The sequence below is a fragment of the Balaenoptera borealis genome (genome assembly GCF_965194805.1).
Source record: "Balaenoptera borealis genome assembly, chromosome: 1".
Taxonomy (NCBI): domain Eukaryota; kingdom Metazoa; phylum Chordata; class Mammalia; order Artiodactyla; family Balaenopteridae; genus Balaenoptera; species Balaenoptera borealis.
This window is the reverse complement of record NC_138860.1, coordinates 173,199,783-173,224,235: the sequence shown is the minus strand read 5'-3', so window position 1 is coordinate 173,224,235 and position 24,453 is coordinate 173,199,783. Positions and strand designations below refer to the sequence as shown.

Here is a 24,453-nt window from a genome sequence, read left to right as displayed (position 1 = left end):
GACGGGACAGGGTTTGGTGTATGAGTTACAGAGACCCTGACCTCCCATGGGGCTGGCTCAGTGACCCGCAGACAAGACACTGGAGCCAGTGACTCCAGGAGAAAGGCTGGGGGTCCAGCTCTCTCCATCGGGGTCTGGTCTGGTCCCTCCAAACTGGTCCGTCCCGGGAGGGTCAGGTGAGTGCAAAGATGGCTTGGAGGCTTCTCTGCCGGGGCCGGGGGGCGGGAGGCTTAAGAGCTCAGGTCTGAGGGGACAGGAAACCAGGCGTGAGGTCCGAGGACAGCGCCCGAGGGGTACGCTACAGTGAGCGGCTCTGGGCACCTGAGATCTGAAAGCGGGAAAGAGTCATTAGATCTGAGCGGAGGGGAGTACGGCCTGGGGCAGGGGTATGATGCTGCCTTTAAAAGCCCAGGTCTGAGAAGACCGCCCTCCAGCTTTCGGAGATGGGGACAAAAATGAAACGGGCTGACGACGAGGAGGCTCAAGTTGAGTGCGAAGTGCCGCGAGGAGCGCGTCCGCCTTGACCGGCGCTGCCCTACGCTTCCAAGCCTCCACCGCCCCGCCCCACCCACCCCGCTCCCAGCTGCAACACGCCTAGGTATGCGGCCTCCCCGTGCGGCCAGGCCTTCGCAGCCCGAGGCTGGAGGCGGGCCCGAGGCCGATGTCATCCAATCACGGGAGGGAGATACTCAGGGTACCGCCCCCGGGGCCCGACTGACCAATAGGAGAATGAGCGGCGGACTGCACGCATTGCGTCTTCCCTCCGCCCACCCGGCCCCGCAGGCGCCGTGACGAGCTGCGCCACTGAGGGGCCCCCGCCACCCGCCGGGTGCCAGAGGCGGCGCTCTCCCGGTTTCACTCGGACGAGTTGCCACCCGTCCTACCCGAGAGCTCGGCATCCTCAGAGCAGCGGGACAGGGCGGGGCCGTGCGGAAAGGTAGTCCCTGCCCTCTGAGTCATTTGCTCTACCGGCGGTGCCTGGGCCTGGCCGGGCGGGCAGGATCGGCTAGGAAAAGGCCCCCAAGGTGCCCCCATCACACTCCAGAGCCCAGACAGCACTGAACTGGTAACCAGGAGGCTTGGAAGTGTCCCTGACTGGCTTGGAAAAGCCATTATACCTCCCTGGGCCTCAGTTTCCCCTTCTGTATCATAAGGGGCTTGGACTAAAGGCTTTCTAACGAAAAAATGTGAAGTTAAAACTGCCTGGGTTTGACTCCCAGCCTGCCTTGGCCAAGGCTCTTCACCATGCTTACCTTCTGTCCTCATTTGTGAAGTAGGGATTAAAAAATAGTACCTTCCTCTTAAAAGTTGCTGTGAAGTTTGAGCAAATACATTCATGTAAAGTAGCCCATAGTACATATTCAATACATGTTACCCATTATTAATCCTTCCAGCATCAATAGTCTAGGATTTATCCAGCATTTCTGTGCCCAAAGCAGAATAATAAGGCCCAGTACTGAGGAACAGCTTTAGTGCCAAATCTGACCTACATGATCACTGGGCCTCCTGAGAATACTGGCCTGACGTCAAGTGGTCACTCCTCCACCTGACAGTATTGGGGGAACTCAGTCCAGCCTCATCAGGTTCCCCAGAGTCCAAGTTTGTTCACACCCATGGGACTCAAAATTAAAGGGCTCTTATCAGAGCTACTAATTCTACAGGGGAAGCTGGCAGGACCACTCTGATGCTTTCTGGGTCCCTCGTTTTCACCTCTCTTTTCCCAGAACAGTGTTGGGTTTCAAGGTTCCAAACCAGTCAGAGACTCTGGGAGAGGGCAAGTAACTTACCCTCAGCTCTGGAAGTGACCTGGTTTCTCTTACCAGACAGGTCTGGTGACTTCCTCTTGATGGGTAGGTCCTGAGAAAGGAAATTCTTTCTTTTCTCTCAGCATTTGACTTTTGCCTACTCCCTCTACACCGCTCATGGTTGCCCTCTATGGGGAAAGAAATGAGCTACCCTAAGGTAGCATGTTGGTGTTGACAGATTTTAAAAGCAGATGCTATGGATTGGAGTATCACCAAATCAGACAGCTAGCTGTGAGCTGGCTTAGGCACCAGCTTCTGAACTGGGTCCCAGACTTTTCTATCTAAAGCTTTCTTAATGTTACCCAGGGTGGGGTCTCAGTGAGCATTTCTTGTCATCTTTTCCTGGCCTAAATTTGACATTTAAAATTTTTCAGTCCTATGCAACATTGTAAATCAACTATACTTCAATAAAATTAAAAAAAATTTTTTTTTCAGTCCAACTGCTAATGTATATGGAATTTCTCTTGGGGTGATGAAATGTTCTGGATTTAAATAGTGGTGATAGTCGCACAACTTTGTGAATATATGAAAAAACACTGAACTGTAAACTCTATAATGAATTTTATGATATGTGAATTATATCTCTATGAAAAAAAATTAGTCCTAGAGGGCAAAGTTGGTAAGATTGCCAAGTTCTGCTGGAAATTTCGTGGTGGCCACTCTTTCCAGTTGTCCTCTCCACTTGAGCACTTTCTTTTAACCTTTTCCAAATTTCAAAGCCATCTTCAGGTCAAAACATGACTAGCCACCATCCCTTTCACTTTAACACATACAGAGCTTTGGGTATGCTATCTAGTCTGCCAACTTCTTTCACTTATGTAAATACATTTATTCAGTCATGATTTCATACCTACTTGATTCTACCTCTAGGTTTGCAACTATGTCCTGGGTTTATTTTTTAATCTATCTATCTCCCCAGAGAGCTCCCTAAAAATGGTAACTTTGTCCCATTATTCCTCCTTCTTCCCACAGCGTCTCCAGCAAGCTTTTGTGTGCAGGAAGGAGCTCAAAACTTAGTTTTAAAACTATCCTTCCAAATGCCTGGAAACCAGGTTAGTGCCGGGTCCTCTATTGTGGAAATGGAAATATAGCTAGTTCTGGGATAAAGCAAAGCTGTCTAGATAGAAATTGGGCTCACGAAGAGTCAAGTAACCACAGTCCTATCCTTAATGCACTGCCAGGTTATCCCCCAGGAAACAGAGGCCCAGGGCTTACAAAGATTTTCCTCTCCCAAGAATTTGAGTTGTATGGGGAAAATTTACAACCTAAAATTTTCTAGAGAAGGTACCTACTCTCTCTTATATGCAGTTACTTCAGAGAGCAAAGTCCAAATTGGCTCTGTAGATCCACAGAAGTAGGTGATGGAAAGCAAGGCATTGGGGTTAAGTTACCTTCTCAGAACTAACCGGGCACCCTAGGCCAAGGCATTGGGGTCAGGCAAGCCACTGTGTCTCCTTCCAGAAAGGCATGATATTCCTACACACCAACACACACACACACACACACACACACACACACACACACACACACACACACACACACACACACACACACAATGTCCAAGTGTCCAGTGCCCTTTTGGGAAAACCTGATTTCAGATGAACCAAGATTGCTCTTCTGGCCAAAAGTGCCCCACTCCTGCTTCTTCCTAAAGAACAGAATACAGTAATAAGAGCACATGGCATGACTGCTATGTGCCAGGCAGTTTCATGCCTTATTCCTCACGGCAATACATATTATCATCTTTGTTTTGCTTATGAAGAGACTAAGGCTCAGAGCCACTTGGGACACCTGGGCTTCTGGGGCTATGTGAAGTTGGCTCCCTGGCTGGACATGAAGGACACAGTGGGTTGGAAATGAGGCATATGGCTCTCCCCTACCCTCAGGAAGCCTGATGCCACTGAGGTCTGTGTAATCTGAGACTCTTCCTTCCAAAGGGGCAGGAAGAGGAGGTGAGCAGCCCAGACCAGGCTGGGTAAAGGCTCAACAACCAGGGGCAAGAGAGAAGAAAAGGGAGAGGAGGGGAGCTACTCAGCTTGACAGAGAATTTCCCTCCAGGATTTTGAGGTAGTTGGGCCTCCCAGCTTCTTCCAAAAACAGGGTGGGCCTTAGTAGTGCTGGGAAGTCACTTCCCTGTCTCTCTCAGGAGCCTTGAGAAAGGACAGAGAATCTCTCAGATCCTAACGGGATCCTCATCTTCCCACAGACCCTAATGGGATCAGGCTTCCTATTCTCAGCCAGCTGTGGGTGAGCGTTTTGCTACTTCAGAAACAGCTGAGGGCAGACTGGCTGTGCTTCAGCTCTGTGGGCTTTAGGGTGTCACCCTCACTCCTAAGCCTCTTTGTCTGGGCTGGAAGCCTTTCCAATTAGCTGTGGTCACTGATAGGTTCCAAACACTATCTTCCAGCTGTTGGAAGTCCCCAAATTCAGAGCCAAGATATGCATAGTATAGCCCAGTGTCTGGTTAGCAGAGAAGACCAAGAAGGTCCCTTGGAAAGCATTCAGGGATGGTTTCCTCCCTCTGGAAGTTCACGATTGCCAAGTGAGGTCGGGGGTGAGAAGAGCACTTCCAGACAGTGCCTGTGAGATGTAAAGTGGCATTTTTCTGGGAGGCATTTTGGCAATATGAATCTAGAACCTAGAAAACATCAGCTATTTTATTTCTAGGACTTTATCATAAGTTAAAAGTCAGAGAGTCAGACAAAGATGTTAATCACAGCACTATTTACAATAGCAAAAAAATTGCTAACAACTTAAAGGCTAACCATGGGAGTCTGGATAAACAATGTTATAGCCATACTCCAGAATATTATCATGTAGACATTAAAAAGGTCCTTATAGTTTTAGTTACATGAAATAATGTTAACTGAAAAAAGCAGGTTACAAAGCATTAACAATATATCCCACGTATATAAATGCTATAGCTATCCCTCTGAGTGCATAGAAAAATAAGAAAGAAAAAACACAAAATATACATTTGAATAGAAAATTTATTATAAATATTTAAAAATTATTTATCTGTGGTGGGATTACGGGTGACTTATTTTCATTTTCCAAGCGTTTTACTTTTCCATCAGGAAAAAAAGAAATCTTAAGGACAGTCGTCATATGCTGACAAATCGAGGATGGTCTTTCTCTTACCCTACACACTTCATGCTGAACAGACCTCACCTGGAACCCAGACACCTCTGCTTTTCTGCACTGTGCTATCCCCTCCCAATCATGACAGGGGGGATAGAAAATCACGCTGCTATCAGTGGGAAGCGGACAGAGCTCCATTTACTAGAGGAGAAATCACCCTTGTTGTCACACCAAGGCCTGAAAATAAAGTTTGGAATTTTTCCGTCCTTCTTCACTTGATGACTGCAGAGAATAAATGCTCAGGGTGCTTGCATATGAGGCCATAGAGTTCTAAATGATGCTTCCTTCCAGCTGGTGTGCTTTGGTGATAGCTGGGGCCTCCAGGATGGGGTAAGCATCAAAACCCATGACCACAGCTACTGGTATTAGTTTCAAAAACGCAGCACCCACCCTCATGCCCTAACTGATGAGGGATCTGGCCAGCAGCCTGGGTGTCATTATTCCTGGGCTCCAGGCCCCATAGGTGACTCACAGCCAGCCCCAGGCAGTGCCTCCTGGCCTCAGTTTCCCTGGCTTGCACTGTTGACACTCCCCACCCACCGTGTACAGCGTCAATAGGGATGAGGTGCTTTGAACTCCTCAGATGAGAGTCGGGGAAGGAGCACCCAGTTATCATCCCCTATCCCGCCAGGCGTGGGAGTGGGGGTTCCAGCCCGCGGAGCCTCCTCACAGCCCCTCACTCTTCTGCCTTCTGCTCTGGTGACCAAATGTGAGAAGCAAAGCCCAGTCACCCCCATCTCAATGCTACTTCAGAACAGTTTTCCTAAACTGAATTCTCCAACTGTCCAAACCACCAGTCATCTATCTTCCCCCTGATTTATGATTCAGTAATACCCTACAGGTGTCTAAATTCTTTCTCCTGATTGGTTACAAACCCTGTGGGAGGAGGGCCCTGACTTTTCACCATTAAGTATTCAGCAAAGTGAGCTATGAGAGAGACAGGCTGACTGAAGTTCAAACTCCTCATCTTTCTGTTTCCTCACAGTAAAGTGGGGCTTACTACTATTCCCCATCTCGTCTCTATCCCTAGGAGCTGCTGTGAAAGCCACATGAGGACTGTGTGTGTGGAAGCTCTTTGTAAAATGCTAAGCCCTTCCCATGTATTAACAGCACTGAGTGTCTGCAAGTAAGACTACTGGCACAACAGCCATCTGTCCCCTTCTGCTTCCAGGCTACAGCTGAAAAAAAAATTAAAATTAAAAAATAAGCCTGGGATGCTACCTACTGGTTGAAAATGTGAATTGCATCCAACCAGTTGCAAGAAGAGCAAAGGAAGCAAACACCAGTATCTCCAACTTCAAGCCATCTTGATTTTTCCCACAGCCCTCATGATATCAGATTATATACTGATATTTTTCTTTAAGCAACTCATTTGGTATAAATAATTTCATTTTAAAGTCAACTTTTAATCACTACTATAAATGGAAAACTAGTTAACACTTGTCTCAAAAAACAATAAAACCGTGACATAAATACAACGAAAATAAAACATTACAAGATCTGCTAGGAAGTGTTGTCTGTGAGACCTCAAGCTTGAGGTTCACTGTTAAAACTGAAGATTAACCAAAGAGCATAACTGAGGACTGAGAGCCAACCCTCTAGTACGATCCCGTGCTTTGGGGGAAACACTGCCCTATAGTATGAAGAAATAGGACTCTTCTGAGGAAAGGTGACATTCCCATATTCCCAACTCACTCGGCCTGGATGGTTGAAGAAAGTTTGGAAGCCACAAAAAGTAGAAGATAAACTCTTGTATTGTAGCACATTCCATCACAGCCTGAGTGGGACCAGTGCTGAATCCCTGGTGGCAGCGCCCAGAGATCATGAGGCTGTGATGGTGCTCTGCTTGGCCACATGTGTGGCTTTTGGCCAGAAGTCCTCCGCAAGGCTGAGTATCCCCTCGCCAGTCTCCCAGCTCTGGCCGGAAGCGCTGCCCTTGGATCTGCAGCCCATTGAGCTGTCCGCTGCTCACTGGGAGCCGCCACTCTCCCCAGTGCTGGGCCGTGTGTCTTGTTCTCCAGAGCTCAGCTTGTTGCTACAGCTGCATGGCCTCCTGCTCCACTGACTGCTCTGAGGGCGCCAGGTACTTCTCCTGCAGGCCCAGGGTGCTAATGGAGGAGGGCTCGTCAAGGCTGATAGCATAGGCAAGGATGGAGAACTGGTCTGGGCAGGACCTGACCTCTGTGATGTGTGCCCTCTAGCTGCGTCTGGAGATTCCTCCCATCCCACTCCCTTCCTCATAATTAGAGCTTCAGGCAACAGGGAACAATTGGGTCTGAGGAGTCCCTCAAAGTAACCAGACCCACATGCTCCTCTGTTTGCCTCTGGCCCACACTGCTGAGGAGCAGAGAAGCAGAGAGCACGAACCCTCCAGCTCTGTGTTGTGGCACGTGCTCTGGAGCCAGGCCGTGGGGTCAAACCCCGATTCTGCCACTTCCTTTTTCTCATCTGTAATACGGAGTCGTGAGGACCAAATGAGACAACGAATATAAAGCGCCCAGCATGGCAACCGGCACACAGTAGGTGCTCAACAAATGACTTCTCTGTGACTTCTCTGCTTTAGCTAAAGGAGGGAACTCAAAGGAGCTCAAAGAAAACAACAACTTTCTGCTTGGGCTATAGGGTGCCTCCTAGCTCTCTCTGGAATAGCAGGAAAGTGGGGCAGGAAGGACATCAATCAGAGTCACCCAGGAAAAGACCACGACACTGCCCATGGAGCTGTGTGAGGCTGGCCGACCTGAGGCCTGGGGCTGGGGGCGGACTATGGCTAGGTTGGCCACCACGGCTCTTACACTAGAGGACTCCAGCGTCACAACTTGAGATTCTACAACCAGGGAGACTGAGTTCCAGTACATCCCACGGCCCCCTCAAACACAGCACAGCTGCCAGTTCCCATCCCTGCCACCCACGTGACACACCTGCCCTCTCCTCTTCCTTTCCTTGCCTCAGTGACCACAACCGCCCCCTACCACTGACTAAACCAGAAACCTGGACGTCTAACTTCTGCTCCACCTCCTTCTATCCCGTAACCACCTGGCCACCAGCTCTGGCTGTCTGTCTCCTTCATATTTTTCCAGTCCACACCCTTTTTGCTATTCTCACTGGTAATGTTGCATCTGATCTCACCTGGAGACTGTAAAAACTCTCCTGCTCCCAATCACATCCCTTAAATGCATTTTCCACACTTGGAGGTGCTTTTCAAGAATGTACATCTGATTGCGTCATGCTCCGCTCAACAACAGTATGCTGGTTCCCACTGGCCACCCACGGCCGAAGTCCACACTCCTCCATCGCCTACCTCCCCTTCCCACTGCATCTCCCTTTCCCCTTCACACTCAAGACACCAGGCAAACCGAGCCCCTCGCACCTCTCCTAAGCGCCCAGTGCTCCTTCATGTCTGGGCCTCTGTATTTGTTGCTCCTTCTGATCGATAGCCTCCCTTGTCCTCAGGTACAAACAACCCTGAAGCCTTCCAAGGGACCAGTTACCAGGGAGCCCACTGGCCAACATGAAATCAGTCATCTGCAAGGGCAGACATGGCCATTCCTGAGCCCCTGGCCTCCCGCTCTTGGCTGTGGCGGAGGCTAGCGAGCAAGGATACAAGGAGAAGTGGAAGTCAGCTCCCACCGCGGCAGACATCACGGCCTCCAGGCTCCGCTGCTCCTGGACCCCAAAGCAGTAGCCATTGGCTTTATCCACAGCCTTCAGGACCCGCTGGATACTCTCCTTGTCCTGGGCAGGGAGGAGAGAAACAGCTCTGAGTGAAATAGAGGTATGTGGAATTGAGGTTGTACCAAACCGATCACAGTCTCCAAACACCCCCCTTGATCTTGCCTCATGAAGCCTCTGTCCATGCAGCTCCCTTGGCCTGGAGTACTTCTACGTGTCCCCAGAGGCCCGGCTACACCTCATCTTTCCTGACTACCAACCCACCCAAATTAGAACAGATAAGCTCCTCTACGCACAGCCGCAGTCCCCTGGGTTTATCCCCACTGTAGCTATGATCCTTACCATCTTACTAACTATTGGCAAGTTATTAACTCATCTGCCTCTCCTACTTGACTGTGCACCCCTTGAGGTCGGGAACTTGTTTGTCCAGGCATCCCCAGTGCCTGGCACAGAACTTATCTAACAGTAGGCACCCAATAAATATGCATGTAACTTATTTGTTCGTCCACATAAAACTGGTAAGAATGGTCCCTACAGCACATTATGGGAAAGAGAGATCAAAATAATGCACGTACAGTCCTCAGCACAATGCCTAGCACAGAAAGCCTTCAATAAGTGGTAATTGTATGATTAATATTATCGGTTTCACCTCCTCGTTTTAGAGGAGAAAAGTGTGGCATTAAACAGAGAAGAAACAAGTTCCCTTAAGTTCACCCCCAGCAGAAAGGAATCTAACATGCACCTTTGTCTCCCAGGTTACCTTTGTAGGGTGCAAGGTGAGAGACACAATGGTTGGGTACTACTTTGCAAAGTCAACAGGCAGTTGCCCATCTTGAAGGAGGCTGAAAGACTTGTCCCTAGCCTTGGTCAAGTCCCTTGCTGATAACTTTCTGAACTCATCCTTTTTCACCCTGAGGAGGGAACACGTGTAGAGAGAACCCAGCAAAACAGAACAGGGGGGCTTCCCTGGTGGCACAGTGGTTAAGAATCTGCCTGCCACTGCAGGGGACACGGGTTCAATCCCTGGTCCGGGAAGATCCCACATGCCACGGAGCAACTAAGCCCGTGCGCCACAACTACTGAGCCTGCGCTCTAGAGCCCGTGAGCCACAACTACTGAATCCCGCACGCCTAGAGCTCGTGCTCCGCAACGAAGAGTAGCCCCCGCTCGCCGCAACTAAAGAATGCCCGTGCACAGCAGCGAAGAGCCAACACAGCCAAAAATAAATAAATTAAAATAAAATAAATTAAAAAACAAAAAAACAGAACAGATAGGGCCAAAATTTGGTCTACCCTCTTTACTGGAATCCTGGCCACCACTGGTCTCGAAACCAAGGAGACTGAATGACAGTTGGACCCAGGACAAAGACCATTGTTGGAGGCCTCAAAGCCTCCTGGACACGTAGCCTGGTGTGCTCCCAGGCACTGCAGAGCCAATAGCCAAGGGACGAGGCTTCTTAGTGCCCAGTACAGGCACACCTCGGAGATACTGCGGGTTGGGTTCCAGAGCACCAAGGTAAAGCAAATTTCATGATAAAGTGAGTCACACGAATTTTTTGGTTTCCCAGTGCATACAAAAGTCATGTTTACACTATACTGTAGTCTATTAAGCATATAGTCAATAGCATTATGTCCAAAAAAACAATGTACATACCTTAATTTAAAAGTACTTTATTGCTGGGACTTCCCTGGTGGCGCAGTGGTTAAGAATCCGCCTGCCAATGCAGGGGACACGGGTTCGAGCCCTGGTCCAGGAAGATCCCACATGCTGTGGAGCAACTAAGCCCGTGTGCCACAACTACTGAGCCCGGGCCCCTAGAGCCCGTGCTCCGCAACAAGAGAAGCCACTGCAATGAGAATCCCGCACACCGCCACAAAGAGTAGCTCCCGCTTGCCACAACCAGAGAAAGCCCGTGTGCAGCAATGGAGACCCAACGCACCCAAAAAAAAAAAAAAGTATTTTATTGCTAAAAAATGCTGACCATCATCTGAGCCTTCAGTGAGTCGTAATCTTTTTCCTGGTTGAGGGTCTTACCTCCGTGGTGATAGCTGCTGACTGATCAGGGTGGTGTTGCTGTGGCAATTTCTTAAAATAAGGCAACAGTGAAGTTTGCTGCATCAACTGACTCTTCCTTTCACGAACGATTTCTCTGTAACATGCAATGCTGTTTGATAGCATTTTACCCACAGTAGAACTTCTTTCAAAATCGGAGTCAATCCTCTCAAATCCTGCTGCTACTATATCAACTAAGTTTACGTAATATTCTAAATCCTTTGTTGCCATTTCAACATCCTTCACAGCATCTTCACCAGGAGTAGATTCCATCTCAAGAAACCACTTTCTTTGCTCATTCATAAGAAGCAACTCCTTATCCGTAAAGTTGTATTATGAGACTGCAGCAATTCAGTGTCGTCTTTAGGCTCCACTTCTAATTCTAGTTCTCTTGCTATTTCTACCACATCTGCAGTTACTTCCTCCACTGAAGTCTTGAAGTCCTCAAAGTCATCCACGAGGGTTGGATGCAACTTCTTCCAAACTCCTGTTAATACTGATATTTTGACCCCTTGCCATGAATCATGAATGTTCTTAATGGCATCTAGAATGGTGACTCCTTTCCAGAAGGTTTTCAATTTACTTCTCCCAGATCCATGAGAGGAATCACTATCTATGGTAGCTACAGCCTTAAGAAATGTATTTCTTAAATACTAAGACTTGAAAGTCAAAATGACTCCTTGATCCATGGGCTGCAGAATGGGTGTTGTGTTAGCAGGCATGAAAACAACATCTCTATCAGAGCTCTTAGATGACCAGGTGCATTGTCAATGAACAGTAATGTTTTGATTTTTTTAAAAAATTAATTAATTTATTTATTTTTGGCTGTGTTGGGTCTTCGTTGCTGCGCGTGGGCTTTCTCTAGTTGCGGCGAACGGGGGCTTCTCTTTGTTGCGGTGCACGGGCTTCTCATTGCGGTGGCTTCTCTTGTTGCGGAGCACGGGCTCTAGGCACGTGGGCTTCAGTAGTTGTGGCTCGTGGGCTCAGTAGTTGTGGCTCACGGACTCTAGAGTGCAGGCTCAGTAGCTGTGGCGCACGGGCTTAGTTGATCCACGGCATGTGGGATCTTCCCGGACCAGGGTTCGAACCTGTGTCCCCTGTATTGGCAGGCGGATTCTTAACCACTGCGCCACCAGGGAAGTCCCAGCAGTAATGTTTTGAAAAGAATACTTTTTTCTGAGCAGCAGGTCTCAACAGTGGGCTTAAAATATTTACTAAACTATGTTGTAAACAGATGTACTGTCATCCAGGCTTTGTTGTTTCATTTATAGAGCACAGGCAGAGTAGATTTAACAGAATTCTTAAGGGCCCTAGGATTTTCGGAATGGTAAATGAGCACTGGCTTCAACTTAAAGTCACCAGATGCATTAGCCCCTAAAAAGAGAGTCAGCCTATCCTTTGAAGCCTTGAAGCCAGGCACTGACTTCTCTCTAGCTATGAAAGTCCTAGATGGCATCTTTTTCCAGTATAAGGCTGTTTTGTCTACATTGAGAATCTGTTGTTTAGTATAGCCATCTTTTTTTTTGGCCACACCGGCCGCTTGTGGGATCTTAGTTCCCCAACCAGGGATTGAACCCCGGGCCCTCAGCAGTGAGTGCAGAGTCCTAACCTCTGGACCGCCAGGGAATTCCCAGTGTAGCCACCTTCATTAATTATCTTAGCTAGATCTTCTGGATAATTTGCTGCAGCTTCTACATCAGCACTTGCTGCTTCACCTTGCACTTTTATGCTATGGGGATGGCTTCTTTTCTTAAACCTCATGAACCAACCTCTGCTAGCTTCAAACTTTTCTTCTGCAGCTTCCTCATGTCTTTCAGCCTTCATAGAACTGAAGAGAGTTAGGGCCTTGCTCTGAATTAGGCTTTGGCTTAAGGAAATGCTGTGGCTGGTTTGATCTATAAAGACCACTAAAACCTTCTCCGTATCAGCAATAAGGCTGTTTTGCTTTCTTATCATTCCTGTGTTCACTGGAGTAGCACTTTTCATTTTCTTCAAGAACTTTTCCTTTGCATTCACATCTTGGCTAACTGTTTGGCACAAGAGGCCTAGCTTTTGGCCTATCTCGGCTTTTCAACATGCCTTCCTCACTAAGCTTAATCATTTCTAGCTTTTAAAGTGAGAGGCATGGGACTTCCCTGGCGGTCCAGTGGTTAAGACTCTGTGCTTCCACTGCATGGGGCATGGGTTCGACCCCTGGTTGGGGAACTAAAATCCTGCATGCTGTGTGGCCAAAAAAAAAAAAAAAAAAGAGAGACGTGAAGCTCTTCCTTTCACATGAACACTTAGAGGCCGTTGTAGGGTTATTAATTGGCCTAATTTCCACATTGTTGTGCTTTAGGGAATAAGGAGGCTGGAGAAGAGGGAGAGATGGGGGAACAGCTACTCAGTGGAGCAGTCAAAACACACACAACATTTGTGGATTAAGTTCGCCATCTTTTTTTTTTTTTTTTCCGGCCACGCCATGTGGCTTGTGGGATCTTAGTTCCCTAACCAGGAATCAAACCTGTGCCCTCAGCAGTGAAAGCACAGAGTCCTACCCACTGGACCATCAGGGAATTCCCAAGTTCGCTGTCTTATATGGGTGCAGTCAATGGTGCCCCAAACAATTATAATAGTAATATCAAAGATCACAGATCATAGATCATAATAACAAATATAATAACAATGAAAAAGTTTGAAATATTGTGAGAATTATCAAAATGTAACATAGAGACATAAAGTGAGCAAATGCTGTTGGAACATGTACTTGGTTCAATGCAGGGTCGCCACAAGCCTATAACTGGTTAAAAAAAAAAAAAAAAAAAAAAGCAGTATCTGTGAAGCACGATAAAGCAAAGTGCAATACAATGAGGTGTGTCTGTACCTGGATGTTGAGAGGGATGAAGGAGACCAGGCTGTAGTCTTCGATGAGCTGCACCAGCTTCTCATTGAGCTGACGGTAGTGGCGGAAGAAAGGATCAGAAGCCAGGTGGTCAAGCAGGTAGGAGAGGTCCAGGACCTCTGTGTAGTAATCCAGGTTGAAGGCTAAGAAGAGAAACTGGTTAGCACAGGGAACGATAGTCAATATCCTATGATAAACCATAATGGAAAAGAATATAAAAAAAGAATGTATATATATGTATAACTGAGTCACTTTGCTGTACAGCAGAACTTAATACAACATTGTATATCAACTATACTTTAACTAAAAAGAAAAGAAAAAGAAGAAAACCTGGTGTTCCGGAGCAGCTGGCATCAGGCTAAAGACTTGAGGACAGGGACCATATTTTTTTCCTTCTTCCTTTGCCTTCATTCACTCACTCACTCACTCACTCATTCATTCATTCATTCAACAAACATTTGCTGAGGCAGTGAAATGAACTTACTAAGAAGAAAATACTTGATTTCACTTGTTGGCTCTGCCATTTACTAGCTCTATGGGCAGTTACCCACCTCATGGGGCTACTGTGAGGATTAAGTGCTATAAACCCCAGTGTCTGGTTCAGAGAAGTGCTTGATCAGTAGTAGTAAGGTAGAACATGTACCAATAATAGTGCTTGGTCCCTGCCTCAAAAAGCTCATAGCCAGGCAGAGCTCCCAGGACCCGGCACACTATCTAGCGCCTCTATCTAGCAGGATGGCCTCTTGGGAAAATCACTTTCCCTTTCCAGGTCAGTTCCTTCTTAGTGTAAAATGAGAAGATTAGACTAGATGACTCAGAGGTCCCTGACTCAGTTCTATGAATACAAAATTCGCACTAAGAGAAGGAAAGTGGGCCTCTCTGCACTGTCCACTTCTGCCTGGAAGACTCAAGCAGCTGGGCTACTCAGCAGGTCTGTCCCAAAGTGAGCCGAGGGAATCAGGCTATTGGGATCGACTGACTCACTCCCTGAGCTCTGCTTCCTGTGTTCTTATCAGCTCTATTTAGAAACTGACACCCCTGTGCCTGCAAGGAAGAAAGTGCTGGGCATTCCAACAAACTTCTTGGATTGCCTGACAGGTACGTTTCTCACTGAGAATGCAGAAACTGCAGCCAGGTACACTTGGTTTAAATTTTATCTCAGTTAACAGGCTAGCTAAGTGACTGACCTTGGGCTATTCATATAATGTCTCTGGGCCTCAACTGCCTGATCTGGTTTGTACCTCAGTCTCTTGTGAGGATGACTGGCAAGAGTCAGAGCTAGAAATGTAGAGGACCAGCAAGTAGCCATCTGGGCTGTAGGCTGTGAAGGGGGAGACAGGCTTGGAAGACACAAATCTGGACATAGATAAAATGGGGCTTTTTATCCCCATCCTTCCATGTCCCAACCGGCAGCCAGTCACCCTCCCTGGACAAGGCCCTGACACTTCACTCTCCCCACAACCTCCCTTCCTGCTCACTGCTGGTCATTTCAGCTATTCTTCTCTAGGTTCCTTTGTGGCTGAAGATGCTATTTAGGGAACTAATGCCCCAGTCAGCAGGGCACTAATTTTGCAGGAAAAAAAATGTTGGCCATAGACTCCTAGGCAACGTCCCTGCCTCATGCCAGCCTGCTTCTCTCTCAGTCTTTCCCACCTTGACAAACGGCACCTTTATCTGTCCACTGGTTCAGTCAGAAACCTGACAGTCATCCTTAATTCCTCTGTCTCCACATGAGTAAGTTTTGAATCTATCTACTTCTCTCCATTCCCACTACCACTGCCTGGGCTGCTGCAAACACCTCCTACAGGATCTCTGTTTTCATTCTTGCCCCTTTCAATTCACAAAGTAGCCAGAAGGGCCTTTTTAGTTCATAGTGTTCCCTTGCTTCATATTCATCAATGGCTTTCCTCTGTGTTTCAACAGTACAGGTTCTAGCCCCTGCCCACCTCTCTGACCTCGTTTCCTACCACCCTTCCCCTGGGCACTATCTCAGCTACCCTGGTTTCTCTTTACTCCCCACCCCCTTTTCCTTGAACACAAAAAGCTCTTTCCCGGAACTTTCCTGGTGGCGCAGTGGTTAAGAATCCGCCTGCCAATGCAGGGGACATGGGTTCGATCCCTGATCCGGGAAGATCCCACATGCCGCAGAGCAACTAAGCCCGTGTGCCACAACTACTGAGCCTGTGCTCTAGAGCCGCGAGCCACAACTACTGAGCCCGTGTGCTGCAACTACTGAAGCCTGCGTGCCTAGAGCTTGTGCTCTGCAACAACAGAAGCCACTGCAACGAGAAGCCCGTGCATCGCAACAAAGAGTAGCCTCTGCTCGCCGCAACTAGAGAAAGCCCGTGCGCAGCAAAGAAGACCCAACACAGCCAAAAAAATAAGTTAATAAAAAAAAAAAAATTGTGGTTCATGTGAAATGGCAAAAAAAAAAAACCAACCCACCAACAAACAAACAAACAAACAAAACTCTTTCCTTAAGGATTAGGGAAATAGGGACCCCTATTGGTCCCTCTGCCTAGGAACAGTTCTGCCTTGGCTGGCTCCTTCTCACTATTCTGGTCTCAGCTCAGATGGTACTGTTCACTCCCCTCACTCCCAACCGCTCACTATCCCATCACTTTCTACTAATTCCTTCATAATACATATCACCATCTGTAGCTCTCTTGTCCCCAAAACCAGAACAGTATCTGGCACAGAGCAGCACAAAATAAATGGGCAGGGGTCAGACCTGACTGTGGCTACTATCACCAGGCCATGCATGGTCCCTGGAAGCAGCTTCCTTCAGCTGAGATCTCTGCTTCTGTCCAGCCCAGCCGCTGCCCTACTTTTTGCCTGTCAGAACAGGATCTCTTACCCAGCTTCCCATAGTGTTCAATGAGGTCCATCTTGGAGAGGAGGTTGACATGCGGCAGCTCCACATGCAGCATGGTGGCCAGGGAGGTACACAGTACCGAGATGAACTTGGCAGGGTCTGTGCAATAGTGAGAATCCACCAGGTGGACAGCAGTCAGCTGGGAGGGAAGGAAGAGACAGGGTGAGAGCGGCCTGGGGAGGCAGGGAACATTAGGGCCTATGTCTCCCCCATCAGACTAGGGACTTCTGAGGGCAAAGGGAAAGTCTTCCCAGTAGTTTTTTCCTGCTTCTGTTTCATTCTAATAGCCACAGTCATTTCCTTATCCCAGGAGATGTGGGGCATCTTTTCCTACAAGATGCCTTGCACTGAGCCTCCCAGTGGGCAACTGGTTCAATTCCCACTGCATCTGACTCTATTCTTTCACTTTCTTTTGCCCACAAGTCACAACAACAATTACCATGCCACTTTCCACATAACCCCTTCCATACTCCCAATAATCCCAAATTGGGTACTGACACACCCATTTTACAGATGAGAAAACTGAGGTTCAGAGAGATTAAACTGACTTGCCCAGGACCACACAGCGAGTCAGTGGCAGTGGCAGAGCCAGGATTCGAACTCACACCTGTTTTACTCCAAAGCGTCTCGGCCCCCACCTCGCTGTGGGACATGGGGGCGTGGCATCTGTTCTCCTCCCTCAGTTCCTCCATCTGCAAAATGGGCCTGCCCATCCCCAGACGCACCCTGAGGTCCCACTGCGCCATCTGGGAGAAGATGCTGCGCAGAGCTCCGTGGTGCGTGCAAAGCTCCACTTGGCCAGGGCAGTCGAAGAGGAAGTAGTGGCCGCGGAGGGGGTCGAGCTTGGCACGCAACCAGTCCAGGTTGGCCTCCAGGTACTCCATGCAGTACAGCAGGCCGCCGTTGGGCCCAAGCTGCAGCGCGTCCATCACGTCGCCCAGCCCCACCAGCTCGGCCACGTCCACGGCGCACTCGTACGGCAGCCCCTCATTGGCCGGGTCCAGGTTCACCACCGCCACACGCCGGCCCAGCGCGCGCAGGAACTCACTCATGCCCAGGCAGTACGTGGTCTTCCCCGAGCCCGGCGGGCCGATAACCGCCTGCCCAAAGGCCGTGGTCGGAGCGGCCCCCGCCATGGGCAGCCGGCACACGGCCCCGTGCGGAGCAGGTAAGCTCGGCAGGGAAGCAGGGCGGGAGTCAAACCGGAGACGAGAGCCAAGGGCAACGGGATCCCCAACGTGCACTTCGTCGGGGGCCGGCGGTGATGCCCGGGGGTCGCCTAAGGAGGAAGAGCAGGGACCCGCGTGACGTGAGGCGACCAAATGGCCAGGTACTAACGGGACCAGCACCCGACTTCCGGACGACGTCGGAAACAGCAGGGCCGGGAGAGGAAGTCCCGCCCATACGGTGACGACACAGCTTGGCGCCGAAGGGCGTGGTGACGTCGGTGCGTGCGGCGGACGTGGGGCCTGGGGGAGGGCGGTTACCTTTCTGGGGATTTCCCCGCCTTCCTCCCGGCCGAATTAGAAGAGAAAGAGAAATTCGGTAGTAAACTTTTTTATTCTCTCGTCAGGTCGCAGACACGGGATACCTGCAGCGGACTCTCCGCTGCCCGGTCCCAGCCAGTTAAGGGTAGAGGCGATGGAGGGCCCGCCCCAAGACCATCTCTTCCAACCACAAATCCTCTCCTCTTCCATGTCCCTTTTCCCCTCTTTCTGGGCTTCATGCTGAACCCACTCCCACCCTCCCCTTGCCCCCAGGAAGGCTGTGACGATAACCTCAGTCAATCCAGTTTTCAAGGTGCTGGGGGAGGCAACAGGAGCAAGCCCAAACAGGGACTAGGGTTAGGAGACCACCGAGGACAAGTCATTAAGCCCTATCATTAAAGGGGAGGATAGGGGGCTTTTTGTAAAAATGCCCCTGAGGTAGACAGGCAGAAGGCAAGTTCTGAACAAGCCGCGCAGACTGCTGCTCCCAGAGTTCTTTCTGCTTCCGTGGGAGATAAGGCCAGGCAGAGGGCTGCCACTGTGCAATTATGAGTGATCCTGATTAAGGAAGCCCTTGAACCTGCCACGCAGGCTCTGAGGCGCTGTCCGAGGCACAGCTGGAACCCCTCACAAAAGCCATATCTGTGCGAAACTTCATGCTGGTGGGTGGCTGGCGTCGGAGCAGCGACTCCCCCTGGTCCTGGGGTAGGGGCTCATCGTAGATGGTGGAGATGAGCCCTAAGCCAGTTCCACGGGGCCTCTTCCGTTGCCCAAATGGCTGGAGCTTCTCTCCATGGTACCTGGATCAAAAAGAGCTCTCAGTGAGAAGGCTGCTACCTCACCGCAGTAAAGGGGTTGAGAAAGGACAGGGTAATAGCTACTACATATCTGGTTTGTCCCAAAGACTGAGCATTTAAATCTGGATCTTTGCTCTCCAGCCCCCTTATCCATCCATTGATAGTGCCAGCAACCAGAGGCCTCACATACTGCTTTCACTTTAAATAGTACACGAAATTTAAAACAACTGTCACCACTCTGTGACTTACAGTCACTTTCTAATAGCAATCATCAAGTCCAAACTCCTCAGACTTGGGGGAATGACTCCCCCAGGAGATTAATGATCCTGTCAAGCCTGAGGACTCGGTCTTGAAAAAATTAGTGCCAGACCTACTTTTTCCTTCTAATTCTGTTCTGAAGTTCATTCCCTAGGGGTCTCTAGCACCCAATCCAAAACCAGAGGGAAGAGGGTACAGCTGAAAGGCTCACTTGGGCTCCCAGGGAAGTCCCTCACCCATACTCACCCCAATCCACGCTTGCATCTGGGGTGCTGGCCGTCACTATCCAGGGCCTCGGGCACCCCTGAGCACCCGCTGCCCAGGCCCTGGCCCTCGGCCCAGCCCTGCCGCTCCATCACCTTCCGCCCAATGCCCTGCAGAGGGAAGGGAGAAGACTCGAGGTGGGGCTTCTGTGGGGGCGGGGAAGGGAATGAGGATAAAGAAGGAAAAAAGGGGGGTCAGTGGGCTGGCACAGTGCTCACCTTGGTGTGGCGCTCGAAGGTGCCCATCTGGTGTCCGATCACGGAGCCGGCCTCCTGGCCATCACGGAGTCTCCGTTCCAGACGAATTCTGACAGAGTCTCGGGCATCCTTGTCTCCACCATCTGAGGAAGTAGAGCCCAATTTATGGAAGGGTCTCTCTCAGCAGAAGGGGGGAAAATCATGTTTCTAGGCCCTCCTCACAAGATTTAAATATTCATTTTTATGGTGTGTTATTACTGTATTATTATTTCTCCCATTAGACTGGGAGCCCGCCAAGAATAAGAACCACAGCTGTCCCATCTTACAGATGAGGAAACTGAAGTACAGAAAAGTCATAAAGCCAAAAAATGAGAGACAGAATTAGGACCCAGGTCTTCCCTTCCCACCCCCCAACCACCCTAGGTCATTTCTGACTCCAGAATCTAAATTCTTAACCAGAGCCCGAACTCCTGACCCTCCCACTCTACTAGGGTCTGCCCATCAGAACCAGAGCTCCCTGAGGGCTGTCGCCACATGTCCTTCCTCCACAAAGAAAGGAAAAAGGCTCTGCCCACAACCAGCACTTAATGCACTCAACTAGCGATGTTTTAAGAGAGGAACCCTCTCAGTGGGCTACCCCAAGGGAACTGGTGCCCTGTCTCAGCCTCTGCTAAGCAGGTCTGGTAAAGTGTCACTGCAAGGCCAGGGCACCATTCCACCTCCCAGTACTGCAACCTCTGGCCCAGTACCTGCATCGTAGTACACACTCATATCCACATCCCAGTCATCGGCTGTCTGTTCATCAAAGTCTGCAGATAGAAAAGCATCAAGCAGAGTGAGCCAAGGACTCTCAGTTCTGTCAAGAGTTAAATTAGACTTTCTAGAACCTGGGGCTTTTGATTTTATCTTCAAATCTCTCCTCTGAAGGGGGGTCATTCAGAATTTGTAGGAGGGCATTTTCTCTCCACTCCACTGATCCCTCACCCCTAGAAAGGATGGCTGGTCTCTCATATACGACCAACGTAAGCCTCTTCCCTAGCCCTTTAGTTGGGCTCACTGCCAGGGAACCCACCGTGTGGAGCAGAGCGCCCTGAGCGAATGCAGCAGGGATCACCCCTGCCCTTGCCCGGGTGCCAGTGTTACCTCCTTCCTCTTCCTGCCAGAATTGGGCGTCAGTGTAGAACACCAGGCCTGAGCCACCCTTCTCCCACTTGAGCTCGATCTCCTCCTCAAAGAGCCGCTCAGTGGTCCGCTCCTGCCGGGTCACATCCTCATGCAACGCTTCGTGCCGCTCCCACTCCTCACCCCGGTCGTCGTCCTGGGAGAAGGTGGGGAGAGGTGACCTGCCCGTCCAGCTTCCTGACCTGAGGCCCACGAGGAGGGCAGCTCAGTGCACAGGAGGTCCCATAGATGGGACCTCAGCTCCTTTCCTCCAAATTTCTCCGAGAAGCACCACTTTCTGGCCCCTAAGCCGTGACCAAAACATCTCTCCATGCCCTGACTGTTTCTCAACATACTTGGCCCCTTCCGCCACAAGCCTGACTCACTCTTATCCCTGCGCTTTTGGCCATGTTGTTCTCCCTGCCTGAATATCTGCCCTCCTCTGCCACCACCACCTCCTCTTCACTTGGTTAAATCCTCCTCATTCCTCAAGTTCTATAGCTCACATGAGGTCCCCCACAATGAGGCCCACAGCACTCTCACTGGTCTCTGAATTTCTCACTGCTAATCAATACACCCTGTTTATGCCTTTCTACATTCTGTCACAAAGAAAGAAGGGACAAGAACTAAACCTATCGTCTACTGTGTCAGGCCCTTCACATACCTTACCTCCTTTAATCACCCCAACAACCCTGTGAGGTTAGCACCATTATTCCCATTCTACAGGTGAGGAAACCTCAATTTAGAGGAGTAAAGTGATTTGCCTAAGAGAGGGGCAGAGCCAGCGTTCAAACCCATACCATACCAATCCCCTTTCCAGATGCTGGTTCTCTCTCTTCAGGGAGCTTGAAGGCTCTTTGAGGGAAGGAAATGAGTCTTAGAATGTCTTTGGAATCCTGCGCTAGCCCCTGTGTTTACAACTGCTTGACTGGACTTGTGGAATGATAGAATGACTCCTGGCTTGAAATCTTGGGGACTCCTGCCCCAGTTAAACTCCAGGAGATCTCAGGAATCACTGCTACAGAGCAGGTGCTGGAGAAAAGGCAGGACAGTACCACACACTAAGGATGTGGTCCAGATGTGTTAGCAACTCTGAGCTGGGAACTTTGAAGACACAGGTCAATTACTTCTTACCCAGAGTATGCATTTTAAAAAAAAAAAGTTTCCCAACAAATCACACCTCTCCTGATTGTATGGATGAACAACCAAGTTTGGAGAAAGAGGTAGAAGAAATGTCTATTTCATTGATAATGTTAGAGTGGAGGCTAGTGTTCAATCCACAGACTCAAGGTCAGAAAATAGAGGCGACTTCTCAACCACATAATGAAAGCACACAGAAGTTAGACAAGCAGCGAAGGGGACTGGGTTCACATCCCAGCTGTGCCTCTGCTTCCTTAGGTCATCTTGTCTCTTGGTCAGTAGATTTCATCAATGAAAGGGACCCTCCTTACATTTCTTCTGAAGGAATGAAAAGAAGACCCCTTTGAGAATCTTTTGATAAAAGCTCTGGCCCGTCTCCCACAGAAACATATACCTGCACATGCAAATGCAGTTTTACGTTCAATGTCAGGGAGTTCAAAGTCTTTGGAAGCCTCCTGAGGACCCCAGGTTTAGAACTCTGGTAATACACAATTGAAGAGTGGTACTGTTAATGCCTTGGCCTCTCTAAGCTGCCAGCGAGGACAAGGTGGCTCTCTGTACTCACGTCATCTGAGTGTGACTCTTCTTCCTCTTCCTCTTCTTCCTCTGGCTCTCCACAGGGGTTGGCTGGTACGTCTGCCAAGCAGGTTCCCTGGGGTATTTCCTCACCCTCGGCTGTGTACACAAGCTCTTCCTGCTCCACAGTCTCTGAGTCCTCATACTTGAAGGGCACATTGCCGTAGCGCCGGGAGGAACCTGTCTTGGGGAATTGGAGCTGCAGCTGGGTGATGATCCGAGGGGGTAGACGGCAGGCCCGGATCAACTCCAAAAAGACCCGCAGGGGAGTCCCCACATTTCCACTGGGCATCAGCACCGGTGGGTTCAGCTCTGGCAGTTGCCTCAGGTCGGCCAGCGTGAAGGCTTCACTCTCAGCCTTCCGACTCTGCAGTTCCTTCCGGGTCTTGAAGGGAAAGGAGTCCAAACCTTGGGAAGCAGGGAGAAGAACAGCTCTTGAAACCTAGAAGTCTCCAGCAACACTTGAGCCAGAAACTGTTCAAGGTTTAAATCCTTTAGCCTAATGCTGTTTCTCCCTTTCAAACTTTTCCAGTGTCCCTTCCTCTGTTCCCTGACCAGAACCACCTAGTAATTTCATGCCATTTCTCATCACCTAGGCTAAGCTTACAAGTTTCTTCCAGATCTGGTTCCTGATGACCTTTTGATTCTCAACTGCCACCAAACCTCACCCCCCGCACACCGTCATACCATGTGTTCCAATCACATCAAACAATTTAACATGCCCTGAGAGTTTCATGGGCTTTCACATCTCTGTGTCTTTGCAAATGCCATTTACTTTGAACACCATTCTTTCCCACCAACTCCTGTTTATCTTTCAAGATCCAAATGAAAAGCCACATTTCCTAATCCTTCTAGGAAATGGGTTTCTCCCTCCTCTGTCATCTCACAGCAGTTGGTGTTAAAAGAGCACAGGCTCTGGAGCAAAATGCCCAGTTAGTATTGTGACTCTGTCACCTTGTAATATAACACAACTTCTGTATTCTTCAGTTTCCTCACTTATAAAATGAGTAACAATAGCTCCTACCTTATAGGATTGTTGTGAGGAGTCAATAAGAAAACGAAAGACTTCGAACGGTGCCCAGTAAGTGCACAGGAAGTGCTCAGTAAATGTCAACAATTAGAATGGCATCTCTGTGACACTTACCTTTTTACAAATCTGTCTTCCTCTCTGGATTCTAAGTACAGACTGTGTCCAGCTGTTCTCTGCATACCAGCTAGAGTCACACTACGTGTAGCAATACAGGCTAGATTTGTTGAATGAATAAATTAGAGGGCCCTGCACTGTGCTTCCTGTTTCCCTATCAAAGTGATTTCCCATGAAAATGGGAGCTGTCCAGAGAAAAGAGTTTGTCTCTTCATTTTCATCTTGCCAACAGAGGACTGGGTGGGGAGCAACAAAGACAATATCTGATTTCCTTTTTCCCCTTCTATGTCAGTGCAAAATCAAAAGGGTCTCGGAATAGACTTAATAAACTGGAAAGATCATCTGAATAGTCCTCTTTCTGTTTTTTTTTTTTCCCCTAGTTTTTCTAACGTGCGAGTGGAGCCTGAAACTTTGTCCAGAAATGATATAAACTCCTAAGAGCCCTAACGAGAGACCTGACTTATCCTCAACAATCGGACCGGTGCCTCTGTTCCAGTGCCTCTAGTAGTCTCAGTCTATTATCTCTCCTACTCGTACCTGATGCCTCCGTAGGTAGCCGAAGTCTGCGGATGAAACAACGACCAGGTAACCAAGTCCCCTGAGAATCCAGCCACCGGCGGCCCGAGTACATACGGAGAAACCTCTGGGCTTGAGTTGGCCCCCGTACCGAGATGACGCAGCAGCAGGTGCGGGTCTGGGCGGGAGCAGAGTCCTGAGTGGAGAGAGTGGGGGCATCGTTGAGTGAAGTCTGGCCGAGACCCCGGCGGATAGGAGTTAGGATAGAGTCGGGAGCAGCCTGGGAAGGGGCCCGCTCAGGCCGATGCCGGTAGTGGAAACAGAGGAAGCCACAGTCGCGCTGTTCCCGGAACTGGCTAAAGTAGCTCCGTAGCTGGGTTGAGCGCAACTCCGCCGGGATACCGCTCACTATTAAGTAAACTGCCGCCTCCTCCGCCGCACTGGACGCCGCCATCTTGGGTGTCACATGATCGGCTGGAACCAACACTTG

At 49.4% G+C, this 24,453-nt stretch overlaps 2 protein-coding genes and 1 long non-coding RNA gene across 4 annotated transcripts; 1 reads left to right on the top strand and 2 right to left on the bottom strand.

Annotated features, from left to right (window-relative positions):
* The first annotated feature begins 182 nt into the window (after nucleotides 1–182).
* LOC309608847 lies at nucleotides 183–5,148 on the top strand. The gene is made up of 3 exons (XR_014233111.1): nucleotides 183–598; nucleotides 2,778–2,857; nucleotides 4,883–5,148. It is a non-coding gene; the product is annotated as an uncharacterized lncRNA (long non-coding RNA).
* On the bottom strand, nucleotides 4,778–17,835 carry GPN2 (GPN-loop GTPase 2). 2 transcript variants are annotated; one of them, XM_082349298.1, is made up of 5 exons: nucleotides 17,062–17,835; nucleotides 16,406–16,562; nucleotides 13,531–13,691; nucleotides 8,548–8,678; nucleotides 4,778–7,054 (listed from the first exon to the last, which is right to left on the bottom strand). In XM_082349298.1, exons 1-5 carry the CDS (start codon nucleotides 17,557–17,559, stop codon nucleotides 6,982–6,984), a joined length of 1,020 nt encoding a protein of 339 aa, XP_082205424.1. In that variant the 5' UTR covers nucleotides 17,560–17,835; the 3' UTR covers nucleotides 4,778–6,981. The 2 variants fall into 2 exon arrangements, with proteins under 2 accessions (XP_082205424.1, XP_082205425.1); XM_082349299.1 differs by having other exon boundaries at nucleotides 17,149–17,835.
* Nucleotides 17,836–17,964: 129 nt separating this feature from the next.
* On the bottom strand, nucleotides 17,965–24,417 carry GPATCH3 (G-patch domain containing 3; the record flags this gene model as incomplete). The annotated part of the gene is made up of 7 exons (XM_082349168.1): nucleotides 17,965–18,710; nucleotides 19,212–19,339; nucleotides 19,448–19,569; nucleotides 20,176–20,235; nucleotides 20,570–20,744; nucleotides 22,293–22,711; nucleotides 23,985–24,417. 7 exons carry the CDS (start codon nucleotides 24,415–24,417, stop codon nucleotides 18,473–18,475), a joined length of 1,575 nt encoding a protein of 524 aa, XP_082205294.1. The 3' UTR covers nucleotides 17,965–18,472.
* Nucleotides 24,418–24,453: the final 36 nt, after the last annotated feature.